This window comes from Anabas testudineus, chromosome 6, assembly GCF_900324465.2.
Source record: "Anabas testudineus chromosome 6, fAnaTes1.2, whole genome shotgun sequence".
NCBI lineage: Eukaryota > Metazoa > Chordata > Actinopteri > Anabantiformes > Anabantidae > Anabas > Anabas testudineus.
This window is the reverse complement of record NC_046615.1, coordinates 14,123,129-14,144,684: the sequence shown is the minus strand read 5'-3', so window position 1 is coordinate 14,144,684 and position 21,556 is coordinate 14,123,129. Positions and strand designations below refer to the sequence as shown.

The following is a 21,556-nucleotide window of genomic DNA, read 5'->3' as shown; positions in this document are numbered from 1 at the left end:
TCAGTGAGGATCAGCATTATCTGCATGAACAGATAAAGGATTTTACCGAGATAAACTTTTTTTCTAAAATGATTCTTAAAATATATGTTTATTTTCGCAGTTTTATCGTGCGTGTATCATGTTTATATAATTAAAAAATCAGCCATCTACATCCCAGGTTAATCGCAGCATTTGTTCAGATCGATGGTTCAATTAACATTAATCATATTAATCATATTAATATTAGTGAATTTTGTGCATCCTTCAGCTTTCTGCAGTGTTATTTTTGGGATTTGCAAAGTTTCGAGCTTTAGTAAACATTTTTGATATATCAGAACATAACATAGCACATACACATGAGATTTTTGATCAAATATAAAGGGAAAAACACAATGTTTATGTGTAAGCCTTCATTTATTTAAGCATCACTAGTTAGCATTTAAACCCATTATTGGGCCTAAATAAATAAATAAATAAATAAAGATAAGGTAGAGTTAATGGTCAATTGTCGTATTTTGTTTATAAAATCCATTTATGTTTCGTAAACAAACTAACAAAACACTACATGTCGAGCTTAAACTACACGGACCATGATGCAAAGCAGGAGGTGACGTCACTAACTCGGCACCGGTCTGCTTAGTCCGCTACAGACAGCCGAGGGTTTCCAGACAGGGGGATCCCGGCTCAGTACGGCCTTGTAATATCGACACGTCGGGGTGCACATTGCGTTTAAATGGCGAAAACGTACGATTACCTCTTCAAATTGTTGCTCATCGGAGACAGCGGAGTCGGCAAAACATGTCTCCTGTTCAGATTCAGCGAGGACTCCTTCAACACCACCTTCATATCTACAATAGGTGAGTAGCCTGTAGCCGCCCCTTAGGATAAATCTGACATAATGCATGTCCATATATTAACAGAATACACTGTAATGTGCTGTGGTCAGTGTATATAGGCTGGTAATAGTATCCTACAAGTAATCTGTATTATAATGTAGACCCCTGATGTTTTAAGGGCCATAAGAGAAAGACAATGGGATTGAGAGAGATATAACAATGATCTCTTGTCCTTGATCAGGGGCACTGGGGAACCTAAATACAAAATGGAATCAAAACTATATGGTGTTTGACCCTTGAAATTTTAAAATAAAAAAATCCTGAAGAATTGGTTCACTATAATCTTGTTATATACTGCATAAAGCTTTACTGTATTCATTACTGTATTATAGTGCAGTAAGTTTCGGTTTCAATTATATTTTCAAACTGTGCATCTTAGTCATATAACATCTTTTATATTAGGTAACTAATACAGTAAGCCTCAGCTTATATCATTCTGCTTATTTATTCAAATGCAGGAATAGATTTCAAAATCAGGACAATAGAGCTGGATGGAAAAAGAGTCAAACTTCAGATTTGGTAAGTGTCATGCTATTTTCTTTCTTTTAATCACACTAAACAAAACTTCCATCTGGACATTGTGTTTACTTCAATGTTCCCAGGGACACTGCAGGGCAAGAGAGGTTTCGCACCATCACTACAGCTTACTACAGAGGAGCAATGGTGAGTCCTTGCTTCTTCATCCTTCATTTGTTCACTGTAGGTCTGTCTGACAGGTCACATGGTGTAAGATAATGTTTGTTTTTCTTCACAGGGCATTATGTTGGTGTATGACATCTGCAATGAGAAGTCCTTTGAAAACATAAAAAACTGGATTAGAAATATTGAAGAGGTGGGCAATAAAACGGAAACATTTACAAGTTTAGTTTACACCATATGTCTTAATATATGTATTATTGTGTACTTAGAGAAATGTACTTGGTATAATGTAGTCTTATCTTCTCCCAGCACGCCTCATCTGATGTGGAGAAAATGATCCTTGGTAACAAATGCGACATGACTGACAGGAGACAGGTGTCCAAAGACAGAGGTGAAAAAGTGAGTCCATCCATTACTAAAAATCAGACTCAAACTTATTCAGATGAAGTGCATTTTTAACAGTTTGCACTGAACACTGACATTGTATTTTATCTCACGTAGCTGGCTATTGATTATGGAGTTAAGTTCTTGGAAACCAGTGCAAAGTCTAGTTTAAATGTAGAGGAGGTAAGCAGAAACATTTAACGCTGAAAATACCAAGTAACATGTTGAACATCCATGTATCAATGTACATTTAACACGTGTTTTTTTTTTTTTCTTGTCATTCAAGGCTTTTTATACTATGGGAAGAGATATATTACATAATCTGAGCTCAAAGACAGTAAGTGGACAACATTTACTTATAAGAGAACTACACTTCCTTTGAAGCTCCCACTCTGTTTATTAATTGTTTTCACTATCATATCTTTCCTTTCTAGACAGACAACAGTGCTGGAGGATCTGGCAAACCAGTCAAGATCACTGACAAAAAATCAAAGAGAATTAAATTATTCAAATGTTCACTCCTCTAGACTGATGGTCTCTAGTGTTTAATGCTCAAGGCGAGTGAGACTTTGCTGTTTTGGAGCGTTTCTCCCTCCTAGACGTCCTCACAGCAGCAGTAGCAGAAGTGGTCATATTGAGCAGGCCTTATTGCCAGCCGATGCTTACAGGTTCACGATTGGTTGAGATGCTATCTAAATCTACAGACAAGAAGAGGATCAATGAGGAATGAAGCCTGATACTGTATATCTGCTCATGCAAAAGACCTGTGCGAGATCATCAGCAGTGGTTTGTAGCTGGCCCTGCAGCTTCTGCTCGCAGCGATTCTGTCGGCAATTATAGTACCTCTGTTGAAAATATCTCAATTACACATAGTTGTCTTATAAGTGTAAAACAATTACAAAACATAATCTTTCATATTCATTTCATAATGTAGCATTCTTTTATACGCACTACCTATTGTCATATTTACTGTGATGATGCTGTGAGATTGACATACCAAGTCTCAGCATTGATTGTATTTGTCTGTGTGAATTAATGTATATTAATACGCCTATGGTTCTTCAACATTTCTAAATGTGCAATAGATAAGGCACATATATAAAAACAACCTACTGTATTTTTATTTATTCTTTTTAATGGAACCTTTATTTAAACAGGTTTCTATGATACTGAAATGTAACTGTGAAGGGATTGTTTATTTCTTGCAACCTGTACATAATACATATTGTTATGCAGTTGTCAGTATTTGCATGAAAGTTGCAAGGGTACCTCTATTAAGCACATTTTACAATATCTGAAAAGAACATGTTTACAGTAAGTGTCAGCCATGTAAAGAAAACTTTTGCTGTTCACATAATGCATATGTAAGCACAACTAACTGTTGTGTACAGTATTATTTCTACCTTAAACTGTAGACATCCAACTGGTTGCCTTTAGATCGCCAACAGGAAAACATGACTGGGAAAAGCTGTAAACTGAATGATTGTCTTTGTAAGATACTGTATGTTACTGAAATGAAAAGTAAAGACAGTGAAGAAAGTGAATCTTTAAAAAGAGTGCATTACAGCATGCTGACTTTGACTACTGCACTTACAACTAACTGTATGGTTTAAAATATTGTAACCGTTATTACTATTCTTGTGTTTTTTATCATGATTGTGTTTTATAAACCAAGTCAGTGGGTCACTGTCTCAATTTGCACAGTTCTCAGCCTCACTGGCAGCATGCAGTTCATCTTCCTCATATGTTTGTTTCCCTCATTTGTTGTTGTGGCTGTCATTTCTGTTATTGTGCCTCGTCTTTTCTCTTTTTTACCACCATCTTCTTTTCCTTATCTTCCCGTTTGACAGCCGAAACCTTGAAGACTTCAACGAGGTCTCTCTCACTGTTAGAGGCTCTTGGTTCCTTGTTAACCAGTGAGCACTTTGCTTTCCTCTCACTGGCATTCCAGCTCTGTGACCTGTGAGATGGAGTATACCTTTCATCTACAGTCAGACAGTCAGCAGTGTCTGAGAGGTTTCTCTCCACCTTGATCTTTGTTTGGTCCTCAGTGGGTTCGGTTACTGGAAGAGTTCCTTTACTTTCTAAAGGAAGTTGATCAATCGGATTCTCCTCTTTTTTAGGCTCTGTGGGTGATGTGCTTATTTGAAACTGCTGGGCAAGAGTTCTGACTGTTGATACTTTAGGCATGTGTCCTAAGCTGGGGTGCACCTGGTACTCCAAGCTTGCAGGCCACTGATTTGGTGTTTTAGTGTCCTGCAGCATATCATTAGCAGCCTCATCTGGATTGTAGATGATGCTGCTCATAGCCCTCTTCTTTGTGAATGGGGAAGTTCGACTTTGTGTTTCCGCAGGGATACATCTTAGAGATTTTGTCCTCTTTGGAGAAGAGGAGGTTATTAGCATTTCATCCTTGTTTGTGGGTTCCACTGTTTCCTCTGGTTCATCAGGAGGGCTGATAACGATCGTGCTCATAGACCTCTTCGTGAGAGGGGACTTGGGTTGGTCTTCAACTGGATAGTGTCTTAAAGATTCAGTCCTTTTTGGAGGTAAAGAAGGCTTTAGTCTATTCTTGTCTGTTATGCTATTTAGCAGCATTGTGCTGCCATGTTTTATGTTGGTTAAGGTCTCTTCACTTGATCCTGCAGAAGCAGGCTTTTGCTCACACGGAGATATGAGGATGTCCACACATGAACTGGGTCGTGATCTCGCCAAGCCAGCTACTTCTAAAGTCTGACCACCTTCCTTCGCGTTAAGCGTACAAATGCTGGAGGCTTGTCGCAGACTCCTCTGTCTTTCCACACCAATCTTTGTCGTTTCATCTGTGTCCTTCTGCTTCAACGCAAACTCCTCCATGTCCATGTGGAAGCGGTAAAGGCTGTAACCATCAGCGCTGTTAATACTGCCCTGACGATGGAGGGAGGAAGGGTCACACACAGAAGAATTTCGTGAATAGGTTCTAGTTAGCTCCAATCTGTCCACTCCGGCAAGCTTTTCCAAAGCAACTGCCATTCGTCCATGGATTTCCTCCAGTTGGGCCAGACGCAGATCCACCGTCTGCAGGGAGGCCTTCATTGTGTTCTCCCTTTCGTTCACCTCCTCTAGACGCATTGACATATTCTCAACTCTGCCAAAAAAAAGGAACAAAATTCATGTAAGCATGAACTTTAAATTCAGAAATGTCTAAAGCACGCTTTAAAATGAGGTTCACCTCTCTGAAGTAACCTTGATTCGCTCATCACTGGAGGACTGCTGTTCGTCCTCTTTCTCACGGAAATATTCCTCCACACACTGTTCTTCAAACTCATACAGATTTTTTAGCTCCTCTGGATTCAATCTCAGCTCTGGTAGAAACAAATCAAGATACCATGTAAGTCTATGTGTTGCTTTTGCAGGATTAAAAAAAGTATGAAAACATTTTTTAGCTTTAGTAACCCATATCAAATAGCTTTATACAGTACATGAAGGTTCTGTATGCTTAGGTATCATGATGTTATTTAGACTAACTGAGGCCTCGATCCTTCTCATCAAGTTCCCCCTTCCTGTCTCTTCCTGGCACATCTGCGAAAAAGCCTGTTGATGAGGATGTAGAGGTGGCTGAAGATGATGAGAGGTGGAGGCAGGATGGGACGATCGTGGAAAGTCATGATTAGCTGATATCTCTGGAACTTCCACACCTGATTGGAAATGGACTTGACTTCAAAGAAGGTGTTGCTGTGGGCCAGGACACACAGATGGATAAATACAAACTGCAATGGTACTGCAGAGGTTTCTGGTAGAATAATATAGCTGTCAGACATTGGAACACATATTTACTTGAAGACTGCAATGAGTAAGTTGACCAGGAGAATGTTTGCTACGAGGAGATAACAAGCCATAATAGCAGGTGTGAGCCAAGCGCCAGGGATGCATGGAGGCAGTTTCTTTCCATCCTCGTCATATAAATGTTCACCACACGGAGCTGTAGACAGAAGAATTTATGGATATAGAATTACTTCTGACAACACAAGTTATTTGATCGCATTTGCATTATTGACTTAAACTACTCACGGTTAATTTCCATTGCATAGACTTGAGAAATCCAAAAGAAAAACGCAGTCACACAGAAACATGGAGAAAGTGTTAAATACCAATATACATTTATAAGACACAATTCTGTCAAGCTAAAGCTAATACATTTTTCATCTTTGGTTGTGAAGCACAATCAGAAATGCTGCGTATTTTGTTTTTAAGAGTAAAACATGCAGCTCCAAATCACAACATATAGCAAAAATAAATCAGACAGATGTATTAGAAAAATCCTCAGATAACTACTGAGGACAACAAACAACTTTACTCCTGTTTAATTAAGGGTTTTCAATAGCTGTTTGTTGAAGAAATACTGACAGGAAAAAAAAAATCAAACAAACTTGATGGCAGATGATCGTGATTTAGGGCAATGACTTAACAACAATTATTAATGCAAATTATTGCCATTTATTGAGTTAAGGGTCTGTTATAAAGGGGGGGACTAAGTATTTAGGGGTTACAGTAGTGATATATTTTGACTAAACATCCCAGAATTGAAGACAGAAATGAATGCAGCACTGATCATCTGCCCAGAATCAGGAAACAGAATCTTACTATGAATTCTAGTCTTACGGTCTATCGAGTCCGCAAAGACCTCTCCATAGATCATCCAGTAGGGCATGTAGAAAATGTTTCTGGCTAGGCGCCAGGTTGGCTCTTCATCAGGGTGAAGGATGGCTTGCCGAGCTACCCCAAAGCTCATGAGCACCACCAGCATGATCACCACAAAGTACATCATATCAATCATCTGAAAAACAAGAAACAAACACATTTGAACTTAGTGTGAATTTGCATGTTGAGTCCGTTATATTATGTGTTTGACTGAGAATAAAACACTGGACTACATTACCATCTTCCCTATCATCATCACATAGGGTCCTAGGTATTTGTTGACTCCAAAGATGTCCAAGACACGAATGTACCAGAAGATGATGTCTATACAGTAGATGACCCTCCCGTAGCCCATATAAGGTTCATGCTGCAGCCGTAGCATGAGCCCAAGGAGGAAGGTGGAAATGGCAACCAGGTCTGTGATGTTCCAGTACTCCTCCAGCCACACGCTGATTTTCTGTTTTAGCTTCCCCGGTTCTGACATCAGAATCTAGAAACCAGTGTTTGAAGGTTATTCAGAAACCACATCATCCAAATCTGATCATGCTGGTAATGTTGTGTGGCTTTTACCTGTCTGACTTTTTCAGTGCCAAGTGTGAGGATGTATGCAATAACAGTCCACTCTTGTATAGATGGCCATCGTTCCATTTTCACCAGGATTATGTAGTTGTACAACATCAAATAACCTAGATAGGAAATCTAAAAAAAAAAAAGGCACGAAGCAATTTTAATGTAAATTGTAAATATTTTTAAATGCTGAACATAATTTTTCTCACGCAAATGAAAGGAACTTACAGTGTTGAACCAGAATTTGGTGAACGGTGCATCGTAAAACTCGAAAAACCTTTTGCCAATGGGGATTTTGCTAACTTTAGTGCTGCCCTCCTCTTCATCTCCCTTTCGGGAAGTTGCATCAGTATTCGGTTCCTACGAAGTAACAGCAAACTCTCAGCTTGACAACAATTGCAATTAAAGCAAATGAATCAGACGAGGTCAGAGTGAACCAGGACCTTGCTGGATTTTGTGTCATCATCCTTTTCTTTTCCCTCTTCTTTGTCTCCAGGAACATGATAGGACGCATCATCTCCAAGGCGAAAATCCAAAAGAAGAATCAGAGGAGGAAAGATGATTCCCAGAATAACCTAGTTGAAAAAATAATTGTAAAATACAATTGGGTTAGTCTTTGACAGGGAATTATTATCTCTAAGACAGTACTGTGGCAATATTACAACCACTGATACATTACGATAATTGTAAAGTATGTTTGGTGGTCGTTTGAATGGAAACATTTTCTCAACCTTGAGACCAGGGTTTTTGCCAATCCTTAAACATCCCATCCACATGTCAGTAAGCAACATCTGGCTGCAGGTGTGGGCGATGAAGTCACGTTGCTTAGCAGCCACAGCCAGCTTCAGACAGGTGGAGTTACTCCAGTTTATCAGCTCATATGTTAAGAGTTTCATGGCCACCTGTTCATCGTGCTTGTAGGACTGGTCCAACAGCTCATAGGCCAACTGGCCAAATTCTCTATGAAAGAGAGGGAACAGTCCTAATCACTGGTATACAGCCGTTCTACGAACAAGTTTGTGTTACACATAGTGAATATAAACAAATATTTGAATACAGGAGTATCAGAAGCTAATTTTGCATAACAAATATTATACAGTCTAAACAGTTAGAGGTTAGGGACACAAAAGTGTGCTTTTATATTGGGAAAATAACCTATTACATTGATTTATTCAACTCAATTCCATTGAATTTTATTTATATAGTGCCAAATTACAACATCTCAAGGCACTTTACAGAGAGATGTTTAAGGCCTTACAAAATAGAACTGAAACCTATTCAAGACGTTAGCTGTACTGACTTGGAGTTGTTCTCCAGGTCCTGGGAGATGTCATCCACCAGTTCACTCTCAGAGCACTCGTGCGCCATGGCTTTATACAGTTTGCAGGCCACCAGGGCTTTGGCCATGGCTTCTTCTCCACGCTGCCAGAGGAACAGCGCCATCTTCTGGCGCTTCATCAGCACTGCCCACAGCATCAGCTCATGGAACGGAAACTTGAATCGACAGACCTCAGGGTCATCCACGTCAATTTCCACTTCTTCCTCTTTCTTCTTTTTTGCCTTTTTCTTGCCTTTTGGCCTTGGTTCATCGTCCTAAGAAGATTAAAAATGATAACAGGTTAATGTTGCTCAATGGGTTTGATCCGAAACTCTTTTATTTTACCATCGAAAGGACAACTGACCTCCATCCCTAGAAGCTTTAGGGCCTTTGGCTGCAAGTACAGAACAAAACATGATAATTAATATCAAATGTTACTTAGTATGATGAACAAGCCATTATCATTTATTTTCTTCCACCTGTGCATACCCTTTTTAGTCCATACAAAGTATTATAGAGGTTCCGGAAAACCTTCCTGGTGTAATTGCTCCTGTACGCTCCACCCATGAGATACTCCAGCACCAGACCAATATCAATCAAAGTGATCTGATAATCTGGAGGAAGGTTGCCCTGCCAAATAATCAGAGTTATACATAGAACAGCGCAGAAGTGTCTGAAGATAATGTAAAATTTGAAATGTCAGACATTATTCAGCGAGACCTTTAATACTGTAGGAAAGATCATTTTACCTTCTTGACATCTCTAACCACTGCATGCAGTGTATTAGCAGGACCAAGTTTCTGAGAGAAGAGCATAGCGAATATGAGAGGACGAAGAACCTTTGTTTCACTTTTGTCACATCTCTATTTTAAGTCTTGAAATCAAAATTTTTATTTGCTCTTGTGTATAAGGCCCACCGTGTTGTACAACTCCTCCAGTCTGGGAATGGTGAGGAAGTGGTGAATGTTGACGCCATTCTCAAGGAGCAGTTTCACAAAGTCTACTCTGTCCAGCACTAGAGCATCCATCATAGCCTGCTCCAGTGAGTTCACCTACGAAAAGGTGAGTACATGAGACAGACTAATTATTCTTTGTGCCACACAGCCACTCTGTCGCTTTTCCATCAAAGTGAATGGTTTTGTCATGAGTCCCACTCTTACCCATCGAATCAGCTCCAACTTTCTCGGGTCTGTTTCCTCTGGAGGTTCAGGCTTCGCCTTTCCCTTCCCTTTCCCCTTCTTTGCCCGGGTCTTGTTGCGGGGAGCGCTGGCAGGACTCTTCTGCTTTTCCGGATGCTGGGCTGCAGAGGTTGCAGTGTGTGCAATGGCACCGGCAGGCTGATCACATATAATAACAGGGGAAGGAAGCTGTAACTTCTCCTCAAACACATATGTCTTATTTTCCTGCTATTATTATGACTTCATTACATGAAATTATAAAATGTAGTGTGTCAAAGAAGCAGAAAGGTATTTTGTACATCACTTAACAACTGTACTGCCCTCATGTGGAATAGATAATTTACACTCACTGGTAAATTGTGTCCATAAACAAAGATGTGATTACGAGCAATATCCACTCTGTTCCAGGCCAGAGCCAAACTGAGCTGGTCTGCTGCTGAGGCATTTGTGCCTGAGATCCAAAACAGATAGAGTGTTATGCTTGTAAGGTAATACATGAAAGCATGTTCTGTAAGTCTGATTAAGGTTATACCTTTTAACAAAGCAGTAAGAATGGCCATTTCAATATCCTGTTGTCCCTCTGAACCCATTCGAAAAACTGTGATCTACGTGTGAAAACACAAAAAGAGAAGCATTCACGAGGCTGTTAGTCATGTTCTGAAATGTTTGAATCTCTTAAAACAGAAAAACAAAATAATAAAAAAAAGGAAATAATTAATAAATAAGTAAAATTGTTCCTGGAATGTATTTGTACTGTCAATGTAGCTGCAAACATGTGGGGTCAGCTGATGGGAGGTTTATTTTTTTCAGCGGTGTCCGACTCTTCGAGCACAGACAGTTATTTTACTGGTCAGACAGACTGATAGTACTTGCCTTGTTATAAACTCAGCTATATCAAATTAAATTATGCTGACAGGCCAGTCACATGTGCAGCCATGCTAAATAAGATTAGGTTCGCGAGAATATGTTGCACGGCACCATCGAGAACATTACCGATGAATAGCCTGCATCAGACTGCCATGAAGAAAAGTTGTGTTGCTCTTTCAGACAGTTGAAGGGTGTAGTGTTGAAAATAGAGAGACTTTTGTAATGACGACCCATACCTCAGTTGAATGGTGTGTCCTTGTGTTACATCACAGCACATTTCAGCTTTCTAAATCAGTGTTTTTATTTGTCTAACCCAGCTGCTCACACTGGATGCACTTAGAGTGAAAGGATTATGCGGGGACTAGACATGACACTGATTCACCTGTAGGTTAGTCATGGCACTTTAGATTAAGAGAAAATGGTGTGACCCCTCAGTTGTGTATAAAGAGCTCAAACTACTTGGCAGTCCTGTCACATTGTCTGGGTTTAGTATCAGTAAAAACTAAATGGTACAGGGGGGAGAAAAAAGCCCACTGAAGTCTGATCTTTGCAAAAGCTGTTTAAGTTGCTTATCTGAGTGTGTTGGAGCATTAGGCAGTCTAATACATCAGGGATGCAGAGTAGCTGGTGAAGTGATAGCACTCTGGGCACTGAAAAAAAGCCAGGGGGAGTGGAGAGAGACAGGAACCTGGCTGAGGATTAGGGAGATGAATCCTCTCCTCCATCTGTGTGCTACATGCTTACTGTGAATGGATGGAGTAAGACCCTCTGCTAAGCAGGTGGTAGTGTGTGTTGATCTTTCCCACCCAAATGTATGGAGTCTGGAGATTATATGCTCTGGGTATTACAAGGTACTAATCACATCACTTATTTCTACGGAAATCGGCTGGAGATGCACAAATGCGACTACTATTTGTGCACTAAGGTCTACAGCACACTTCCACACTTTGGAGAAATCCTCTGAGCTCTGGCGTTAATCTTCTATTTGTGGAGATTCTTTTGCTGAACTGTATTGTAACTTTAAAGTTAAGAGTTCAACACTGTACAATCGGATGCCCTGGACCACTTTACAGCTGTGTGCTTATAGATGAGGGTTTATGATGGCCTACAGTGAAGCCCTGGGTTACACGACATACCACACATGACCACAACAAAAAGGAGAAACCACAGGAAAGTTGTAGGGATTGAGTTTATTCAATATGTCAATGAACATACACAGATGAGTATGAATGACAATGGAGACAAGATGCTTTGCAACTTATATTTATTAATTTAAACAGATTCTTTATATCCATAGCTTATTTTATCCCTTTTATGATCATTTTATTATTCTACTCACCAGTTCCCTTTTCTTCATGCACTCCATTATCATGAGCAGGATCTGCTGTGATTGGCTTTTGCTGTAATTAAAAGTCTTCTGAATAGTCACAAGAAGTTGGTCTCGGACATCATCATTAACCAGGCTGAAAGAACATTTAAAGAAACCATTTTCAGCTTCTTTAAACGAGGAATGTTAACAGTGCAAAGTAGAATTAATCCAAAATCTCACCCTCCATCCTCTGAGAACTTGTGTGCAAAGGAAATAATATCAGAAGCACGGCCGCTGCCATCACAGACCACCACAGGGATAGGAGGCTCGTCTCTGAGACTCTCCAGGGCAATGGAGATAACATTGGGACCTCCCTCCACGATCAGACACACCAGAGGGACCCCCTGACCCAATCCTGGAAAACACAGAAAAAATTGTCATTCAACGAAATCCGTCCATTTCTCTCTGATTTTACCGTAACAGCAACAGAACGTTGAGAAGGAAATACAGCAGCCGAACACAGCAGGAGGGAGGGAGTGAAGTCAGAGGTGACAGCTGAGCATCCCTTTGCTGTCCCTGCCTTATCCGAGCTCCAGGCATAGGATGACAAAGGGAAGCCCACAGGTCACAGAGGAGGTCTCCATCCACATGTCCAACAAGACTGGTTCACATTAACACACCACGGAAGGGGAACAGTTTAGGACGCCCGTGGAGCACTATGAGACTTACGAGTGTTGATCTTCTGCAGGGAGATGTGCTTTTCCAATAGTCGACGCAGTTTGACCTCAGAGCCATACTTCCCACAGGTGCCATTGTCCGTCAGGATGAAGTGGGAGTGGCTGTTGTTGAGTACGGCCAGTTTGCTCAGTGGGTTTGCCATTGTCTGATAGGGCCTGGTTACCTATAAATAGAGAAGAAGTTTGAAATGTTTCAACAACATTTAAATTTTTCTAGAAACTAAATGCATAAGCAAATGTACCCACTTCTTTTCCAAGGAGGTCCTCTTTGTTTTCCAAGATCCCCCATGGAGCAATTCCTATTGCACACACCTTCCCTCGTGACTTGGAGGAATGATCCTTTAAGGCGTCTCCAACATGACGGATCACCCCTAAGTTGTAGTAAGCAAAATACAGCCACGTGAATAATGACTTTCAGCTGCCCAGTGAGAGTGGATCATGGGACACACTGTGGTGACTGCACACAAAAGTCCACACACAGATTGTCATTTGTGATTAATGTTCTCACAAAAGCTCTAATTATATTGCTTAAACCTGTGACAATGGGTTGGTCAAATCTCTCCCAGGAAATTGCAGAATAGTTATTATGCAATACCAATTTAGAGCAAAGGTAATCTTCTAATGTCACAAGTTGTTATTTGTTAAATGAACATTAAAAGCATTATCCCAACAGTCAGCGTCCTACCCGTGTTAACTCCACCCGTGAAGATCCAGGCCCCGGTTGTGACGGCCGCTTTGATCAGGCCTTTGCCAAACACTTGCTTGAGTTTGGGCTGGAGGTCGAAGTTCTGTAGACCTCCGTGTACAGAAATAAGCAGCGTGGGGAGCTCCAACTGCCAGTCCTTCACCATCAAATGCAACAGGTTGTCAGGCTTGGTGTCATGAGAAACCCGGATATACTTGTACAAAGAAGGGAAAAGCACGGAAAAGCAAAGAAACTGTTAAGAACGCATCACATCCAGTCACTTTCTCGTGCTTTCGTTTACTTCTAACTAAGACCAACTACGTTAGACAAGCATCATTTTTCAGTGACTGAGGCTCACCATGGCTTTGTTGATGAAACCGCCACCCTGGAACTCGATTATGCCAAAGGCATCGGTTGGGTACGTCCTGGTGTGCTTTATCACAGTCCATTTATCCTTTGGGGTGTCAATCTGCACTAGCTGGTTCGTTTCCTCTACTGAGTTGGCACCGGGAGGGATGGCCACATGCTGTGTAGTGAGCTGACCACAGGCACATCTACATAGTTGACAGAAAATGAATAATTCACTTAACCACCTCTACTGGGCTTCACATCACCAAGTGGTGGTCTGGTCCCTAATTTCTGAATGTAAACTGTTCTGGATATTCACAGAGATTGAGAGAAGTACTAATTTACTCTCCAGTGTTATCAAGAGTATGAACCATGACTAGATGTAAAAGAGCCAAGTCAGAGACTTGTTTTCTGCCCACGAAGGCTGTGTTTTCCTAGAAATACACAGTGCACAGACATTTTCATGACTGTGCCCATTTCTGGGAAATGCTTCATACTCTCAACAAACAATGGGCTTCACTGCCTAGCTGCTTTGAGCCTGTTCTCAGAGCCCAGTGCACTAATCATGTCCTACAATACACTGGATTAGTTAATCCTGATGAAGTATTTCAACTGGTGGTCATATGTGTCATTATTTAGTAAATTAATGAATTCAAAGAGATACATTAGTCACATATCTACAACTCTGTCATGAGTTAACATGGGCCCAGATGACAGAATATAAAGTTAATGCCACTAAGGTATTATTCTAAAATTGACAGAAAAGGTTTGGATTCATGTTTCACATGTTATATCATGAATAATGACATGAATAATAAATAATGGCACGGTAGCTGTTACAACCTAACACTATTATATTTATCACAAGTAATAACCATTATAACTAAATCGTAATTTGAAGACTGTAATTACCTGGTTGGATCTTTGCTGGGAAATATGTGAATACATTCTCTTTTAAGAAAGGTCCTCTCAATCCAAACTCTCTGTGCCTGTAAAGACAAAATAAAAAGAGGAGAGAAGACGTTAGTTCACATTACACCCTGTCAAGCCGCAGTCACCGGGAGCTCATACTTGGCAATATCTGCACCTAAGTCCTCCTAATGGTAAAAACATGAGAACTGTTAAATGATAAATTACAAATACATATGATTAAAGTGAATTTATTTCTATAATGCTCGTTGACTATAGCTAACAGACATTGTATACGACGCAGTACGGTTGACAATGTGCTGTTGTTCCTGAGGTTATTGGAGCACAATTGATGTTGACTACCAACTCTGTGGAATTAAACACCTTTTATTATCTGCACAAGTTTGATTAGCAGCCAGTGAAAAGCATTTGCTGTCTGATCTTATTCCAGTGCCAAGCAAAAATAACCTCAGTTCAAAGCAGAGTTTCTCTGAGGGCCATTGTTGACAGTGGAGACCCAATTAAAACTGAAGCACTGGAAGCAAGTCTTTCCAGGAAACCACTCGGAAGTTAAATAGAAAATGTTAAATATTTTAACAATATTAATAGTTAAAAATCACAGTGGAGGCTTTGTGCTCTGTCTCTTCAGTTAGGTTAGTTGCAAAAAATGTTTTTTTAAAGTTGATATATGTTCAAAATAAAAAAGCAAAGTAGACACCCATTCTATATAAATATAAAATAGATAGAACCACTAAGTATTGTTTTTGCTGAAGCAGGAGATGACAGTAAATTTAAGTACTCCTGTTAAATTTTTTTATTTTAATGTTTAGTTGTTGTATTTGCATTATTTTTAAATGTTAAACTATTTGTTTGCTTAACAATTTGGCTATGTCTAAATTACAAAAAGTTACAGAACTGTTGGTTTTGTCTGAGGCAGTGTGTGGCTGTCGGTTTTTGTGCCTATCTTGTCTCAGACGTTTTTCACCTGCAGTGGTATCACGCGTGCAGCTCTGCTCACATTCACCACATCTGAATTCACTTTCCAAGCTCCACAATTCATATCATGTCTTTAGCCAATCACTTAAATCTCTAGTTTCTCCTTTGTAAAAAGATTAAATTAAGCTTTCAGGGTTGCAGTTACAGGCTGTAGATACACTTACATGCAATTGTCTGTCCAAACCGCAGAGTCCTATTGCTATTGCTGGTGGAGATTAAGCCCAGAGAGTAGAGAGTCTGCTGCTTGTCTGCCTCAGCTTTCTCCTGGTGCTGCACTCCCGGTCAAGTGCCCTCATTGAATCCCACAGGACATGAAACTTCTTCACTTTATGAGGGCCAGTTAATATGATGAGCATGTGAGCAGGGTCTTTGTTCGCCCAAGTCTCATGACTCCAGTTCAAGGTAATCCTTTTGGGAGTCCCATGACCCCTTCTCCATGCCCACAGGGTATTTTCATCCTTCGCTTGAACAAGGCACAATAAATCTACTTTGATTACCGGCCCCTAATCTCCCAATTTGTTGGAACTCCTTTCTTTGTGTTCACTTCGTAGTGTGGAAGCTCGCAGCTTGTGCGAGAAGACAGAGTAGCCTCCCTAAAAGTGCTGCAGTCTTGTCCATAGGCTCCACAACTTCCAGTTTAAACATTTTCTCCCCCTTCAACTACTTTTGATTTCAACCCAATTTGCATAATTGAGAGAATTGGATGCAGCCATTCTTTTGGACGGCGCCTTGTTAAGACTGGTCTCCAGTTGGGGGCAAGGTCAGTCAATACTAATTGCAGTTAATCTCTATTTCCACCCACCCCATTTCTGTGTGAGGAAAAAGAAAACTCAGCAGACCAACTTTGCAATATTCTCTTAATCTTCGTTTTTAATTTTGATAATGCTAAGTGGATTTGCATTTAAGAAACTGCAGTGATCTTGTCACCTAGGAGGCTGTGAAAGGATGTTACTGTTTCAAAAACTCCCATTTATCCTTCTGGCTGTAGTCAGATATCTGTAGAGTGTTTATAACTATTTAGTCTGGAGACTAAAACCACATAATGGATGTAGTCTTCTCTTTAGATAGGGAAAAGTTCATTCTGACCAATTTAGATCATTTTCAAATGGATCATGTTTGTGTCACATGTGTTGAACTTAATCTAACCACTTAAATTATTTTAAATCTTTCAGATTCACATTTAAATAACAAAATGAAGACATTAGCTGAACTAAAAGGTGAGATGGAGTTTGAAAGCACATCTTATACATTTATTTAAAACCTTTCTCATGTGAAATGGTTTGATAATCACTCCTTTTATGGTTGAAGTGAGCAGTTTGCACCCAATTGTAACTCAGTGAAAAAGACCAAGGTGGTTGCTGGTTGATGTCTCAGAAAAGCTGAGGGAAAAAAAGACTAACATCCCCTTAACTTCCCCCCGTTTTGGTCCTACTCCAATAAAAAATAAATAAAATACACATGAACCACTGTTAATTATAGCTGAAGAAAACAAAGCACATTTGCAGAAGGGTTTGGCCAGAATGACGCAGTTATTTCAGCTTACTTAAACTCATTAACCACAGCAATTAAAACCCAAATCCAGTCGGCAGCCAGCTGCCTCGTTAAGAGCAGCCTTTGAGCACTTCACAAAAACCTTAAAGACTTAGATATTGCAAAATCAGATTGTGTCGCACCAAGCAAATAAATGAGAATTAAGACAAGCCTCAGAACAATAAACCACATTCATTACAAAATGCGGAAGTTTGTGAAGAAAAGATTGTTTAAAACAAAAGACATTTGTTTTAGATGAATATTAAAATAGCTGAAATGTTAAGGAAGACAGAGAAAACATAGAAAGACATTTATGATGTCTTTTTTCTACCTAGCTTATAGCCATACTGACGCAGTGATGCATTTTTTGCAAATGCATTATAACACATTTCAATAATATCTTAAAAGTCTGTTAGAATAAGTATTTCTACACATTTCATAATGTTAATACCATAGTGTTATTAGACAAGACATCCACATATACTGTATGCCATGGAGTCACGCCTGTCTGCACTGGAATCACATGGTCCTGGTCTCCTGACCCACAGCTTAGTGAACTAGATCACAGTAAAACGTGTTCCAGTGCAGCCACAGTTACAGATTATACAGCCCCTATTGTCAAATGGAAAGAGTATATTGATTATTTGTAATTCTGTATCACTGCATTTTTAATTGTTTACGTAGTATTAGTACTAGTATATTTCTATATGTGTGAAATTCATAATTTATTCTGAATTCATACAACAGTAGCCTCTTTAGCAAAATTGAAAAGGATCAGAAAGGATTTGGGGGTTCTATGAGGAATGTGAAGTCACCAGGGTTGAACATAAAAGCAACTAATTGCTCTGCTTTGGTACTGAATGGAGATGTGGTTAGAGCTTGATTCAATGTGACAAGAAGGAAACCCTTGTAGATTTCTTTACTATCCAAATAAGAATATTCCAGATGTCGAGTCCACGTGTACCAAATAACAAGTTGCCTTTTAGATATTTTCACTTGAGGGGAACGATTTGGACAACTCGAGTTACAGGCTCTGGACAGGCAAATTTGCATTAACTATGGGGCTAAGTGTTTTCAGTTAGCCCTGTTCGTAAATGCACTCATTGTCCTCCTGGATTTGAAAATCCAGTTAGCCATCACATGAGTCCTACATGTCACTGATTATCCTCAAGAGTGCAGGGAGTCATAAGACATGTTTTAAAGCTGCTGTTTTTCTGTGTTTTCCCCCAAAGGAAAAATGGGAATTTTAAAATAAAACCATCAAAATCTGAATAAAGATAGTGCCTACTGTACGTGCACAGAAACAGGTAAACCTTCAGGATCTTAAAACATACGACAGCAAATACAGTAACAGATGATTTCTGTGTTTTTGACTGTGGTTGTGTACTGTAAAAAGTCTAACATGCCATATTACATTTTTTTAAAATGGCAACACTTAATTAACCAACTCAGAGGACTTTTTCCTTAGATAATGAATTCATTTGAACTTCTCTTCGCTGCTGAACGGTACAACATTCGAAGCTCTTATTAGTTTAAATTCAATTGTTCACATGCTTTAAGAACTCAGACATTCTTGGCTCTCACCTGATATTATCCCACAGCCATGTGATCTCACATCTCAGTGTGAAACCTGTAGGATTCCTAAACTATTTAGATGCCTACACAGTTTGTTTTCGTATAGTTAATATGATTTGAGAATGAGAGCATAAAACACACCTACAGTATAATTAGCCACCCCGTCAAACTTCATATGCTCTTAGGTTATTTCTTTCTTAAAGTATTGAGCTTTAAGCTAATAATTGTCAGTGAAAAGTACTAAGGACAGTAGACAGTAGAGGCTGCTGATGAACAACATATCTATAATAGGAAATGCAAATTAATTAAATTAACTTAACTTTTAAAAATAGTGCAATATAATGTAAACGAATGTCTCTGAAGGTGCCTTTACTGTCCTTCTAATGTTCTAAACCATTAGTGTTAAGTAAAGGCTTCATACTGTGACCCACTGTAAAGATGTATACACATATCATTTTTATTTAGCTGAGAAATCAATAATAAATCAAAACAATAAAAAAAAATGCAGAAAAATGGACAGTGCTATCTCATACCCGTCTGGACTGTGCAGCTAATGCATTTCCATTCAACCACATATACTATCTCATTCTGAGTGCTGCACTATTCAGCTGAAAGCCATGGCATTGATGATTACTTTACAAAAAAACAAAAATGCTATGGATTATACAAAGGTTGTTAATCTCACCAAACAATGCCCACTCTAATGTATAGGGACTCATCACACTGAATTATTTTAATGAAGTAAGTGTCAGATACAGGACATGGGCAGATTTAACTGAGAAGCGTTTTCACCAGGATTTAAATAACACATATTCTTTGAAAATTATGGCTTATAAAATGGTTCTTTACAATTTATATAATTATCTATTATCAACTATGAACATTTTTGTTCTGCTCCTTAGATTTTCAGTTCTGCTGCTGGTTTGTTGTGTGTTTAAAGCCCAGCATACAATTTACTTAGACTTGGTGTAGAAATATGTTTATGTTTATATAAAAATCAACTATTTTTATGATTTTAAGATTATATGAAACAATAGTGCCCAAAAAGTATATTTAGAAAAATATAAAAATCCTTAATAGTATCTACTGTGGTGACTGTGGTCATCTATACTGGTCCATCATTGAGGATTACATTGCTGTACTGGAATGAGTAGTGTCTTAGCTTTAAATAACACTTGGCATAGCTTTTGCAGGGCTGGGAATGCCAACCGTGTGCTTCCCAATATTCAACTAGTAGTGCTGAATGGTGTATATGATTATACCAGACACAGAGGATCTAAAATGATTAGTTTGGACCTGTAATGTACCGTGACTATTGTAGTGGCTCCACGTGACACAAACTGTGCAGCACAAGTCATCCATAGAATAATTACATGGCATTGAAACACATAAACTGTAGTTGTCGTTCATTTACCACATTAAACTCTCAATTTAAAGGCCTTTGAGGATAGAAAAACAACAAAACACAAATTAAAACACTCCACATTGAACCACATCACCTGTTGATTGTCATACTGCCTCACAGACTTCATCTTACCTTCTGCGAGCCTGACGTGCTTCGTTTGAGGGAAGACCGTTTAAAGGTGCCACTTGGGCCCTTGGTCTCCATGTTGAAGAGACTTTAAGTCAAACGAACTCAGAAAAGGATCCTCAGAGAGTAGAGCCAGGTCAGGGTTAAGCAGGACTGTCAACATACCCTACATGGACACTTGCAGAGCTAAGGCCTGACAACGACCTATCAATTAACTCTTGAAAAGTTTCATCATTATCATTGTTGGTGCTTCTCTCTCCTCCTCGCAGCTCTGTCCTGTCTGACAAGACAGAGATCCCAGCCAGAGATATAAATCACTCGATGACACTCTTGACACATAGACCTTTTTCCACAAACGGGCATCCCATAATCAGGCTTAATGCGGCCAGCTCTTACGAAGCCTCAGAGTCTAATGGATAGAGATTTAATAAATGGTTATTGAAGGTAAATCTACTTTGGCACACCACAACCACAAAAAAGGCTTAGAGGGACTGTGGAAGCTGTGAGGCTAAAGTTGGCTGGCAGAAAGCCAGAGGCTGTCCCTCCAGATGAGGTTCAGTGTGTCTGACAGAGGAAGACAGGAGGGTCCCATCAGGGTGCAAACACAAAAGTATTCACAGAGAGGCTGATGCAGCGGGAAAAAAAAAAAAACATTACTTTGAATCAACTGAAGATACACTGCCTACCTATTTACCCCAGAGTAAACTGGGACAAATGTAGTTTTGCCAGTATTAGAATATAGCAGAGTATAGTGCATCTTATATTTGATTTTATTTCCACTTGATTTGGTTTTGTAGCTTTGTTCCACATGAAGCAGTATCACCACACAGATTTAGAGCAGCTTGATGTTAAGTATTATGAAGAGTTTGACCTGTTACGAAATTAATGGAAAATAAAACTATTAAGGCTTAATACTACACTGCATTTGGCCAAACTCTTCAAATGAGAGCATCTATTTTGCTATTCATTAACAGAGTCTGAAAAAGAAACAAGTAAAACCATTAGTAGTAATGAATTGTTGTACTTACTTACTTAGCTACTGCTTATTTAATATAAAATTTAACACTAAAATCAACTGACACCTGTTATGTAAAATTATTACGACACATTATTTCTACAGACTATTGAAATTGCTAAAAAGAAATTGTGTCTGAACCTCTGCAACCAAGAACCTACACTATGGGTGAGCGGATAGCAGACCTCTTACAGGACGTTACATAGATAAACACAATACCATCTGTAGATATTATATCAGTTTATATAGTTGTACTTAAAGAAACCTTTTGAGCCACAGATGGAAGAAGAGACAAGTTTCAGATCAGTTTAGGACAAAGTAGAGATCCAGCAACTCCCTCTACTGGATAGTAATTGGTACTGTTAACAGCAAGAATAAAAATAATGTAGTGAAAAACATACTGCTGCCAACAA

At 39.3% G+C, this 21,556-nt stretch overlaps 2 protein-coding genes across 2 annotated transcripts; one reads left to right on the top strand and one right to left on the bottom strand.

The window, feature by feature from the left end:
* Positions 1 to 638: 638 nt before the first annotated feature.
* LOC113165204 (ras-related protein Rab-8B) lies at positions 639 to 3,567 on the top strand. The gene is made up of 8 exons (XM_026364565.1): positions 639 to 836; positions 1,334 to 1,394; positions 1,478 to 1,538; positions 1,630 to 1,707; positions 1,824 to 1,913; positions 2,016 to 2,081; positions 2,185 to 2,235; positions 2,333 to 3,567. Exons 1-8 carry the CDS (start codon positions 713 to 715, stop codon positions 2,423 to 2,425), a joined length of 624 nt encoding a protein of 207 aa, XP_026220350.1. The 5' UTR covers positions 639 to 712; the 3' UTR covers positions 2,426 to 3,567.
* Positions 3,568 to 3,683: 116 nt separating this feature from the next.
* LOC113165688 (transient receptor potential cation channel subfamily M member 1) lies at positions 3,684 to 20,206 on the bottom strand. The gene is given in 28 exon segments (XM_033326018.1): positions 3,684 to 5,025; positions 5,110 to 5,242; positions 5,406 to 5,436; positions 5,438 to 5,612; positions 5,715 to 5,859; positions 5,949 to 5,969; positions 6,522 to 6,714; positions 6,817 to 7,068; positions 7,149 to 7,277; positions 7,374 to 7,505; positions 7,589 to 7,720; positions 7,877 to 8,105; positions 8,446 to 8,738; positions 8,828 to 8,857; positions 8,953 to 9,093; positions 9,213 to 9,263; positions 9,381 to 9,515; positions 9,624 to 9,800; positions 9,992 to 10,092; positions 10,174 to 10,246; positions 11,848 to 11,971; positions 12,058 to 12,232; positions 12,547 to 12,718; positions 12,801 to 12,925; positions 13,240 to 13,453; positions 13,598 to 13,793; positions 14,500 to 14,576; positions 20,135 to 20,206. Coding segments are annotated over 28 exon segments (5,070 nt in total).
* Between the last annotated feature and the right edge of the window lie 1,350 nt (positions 20,207 to 21,556).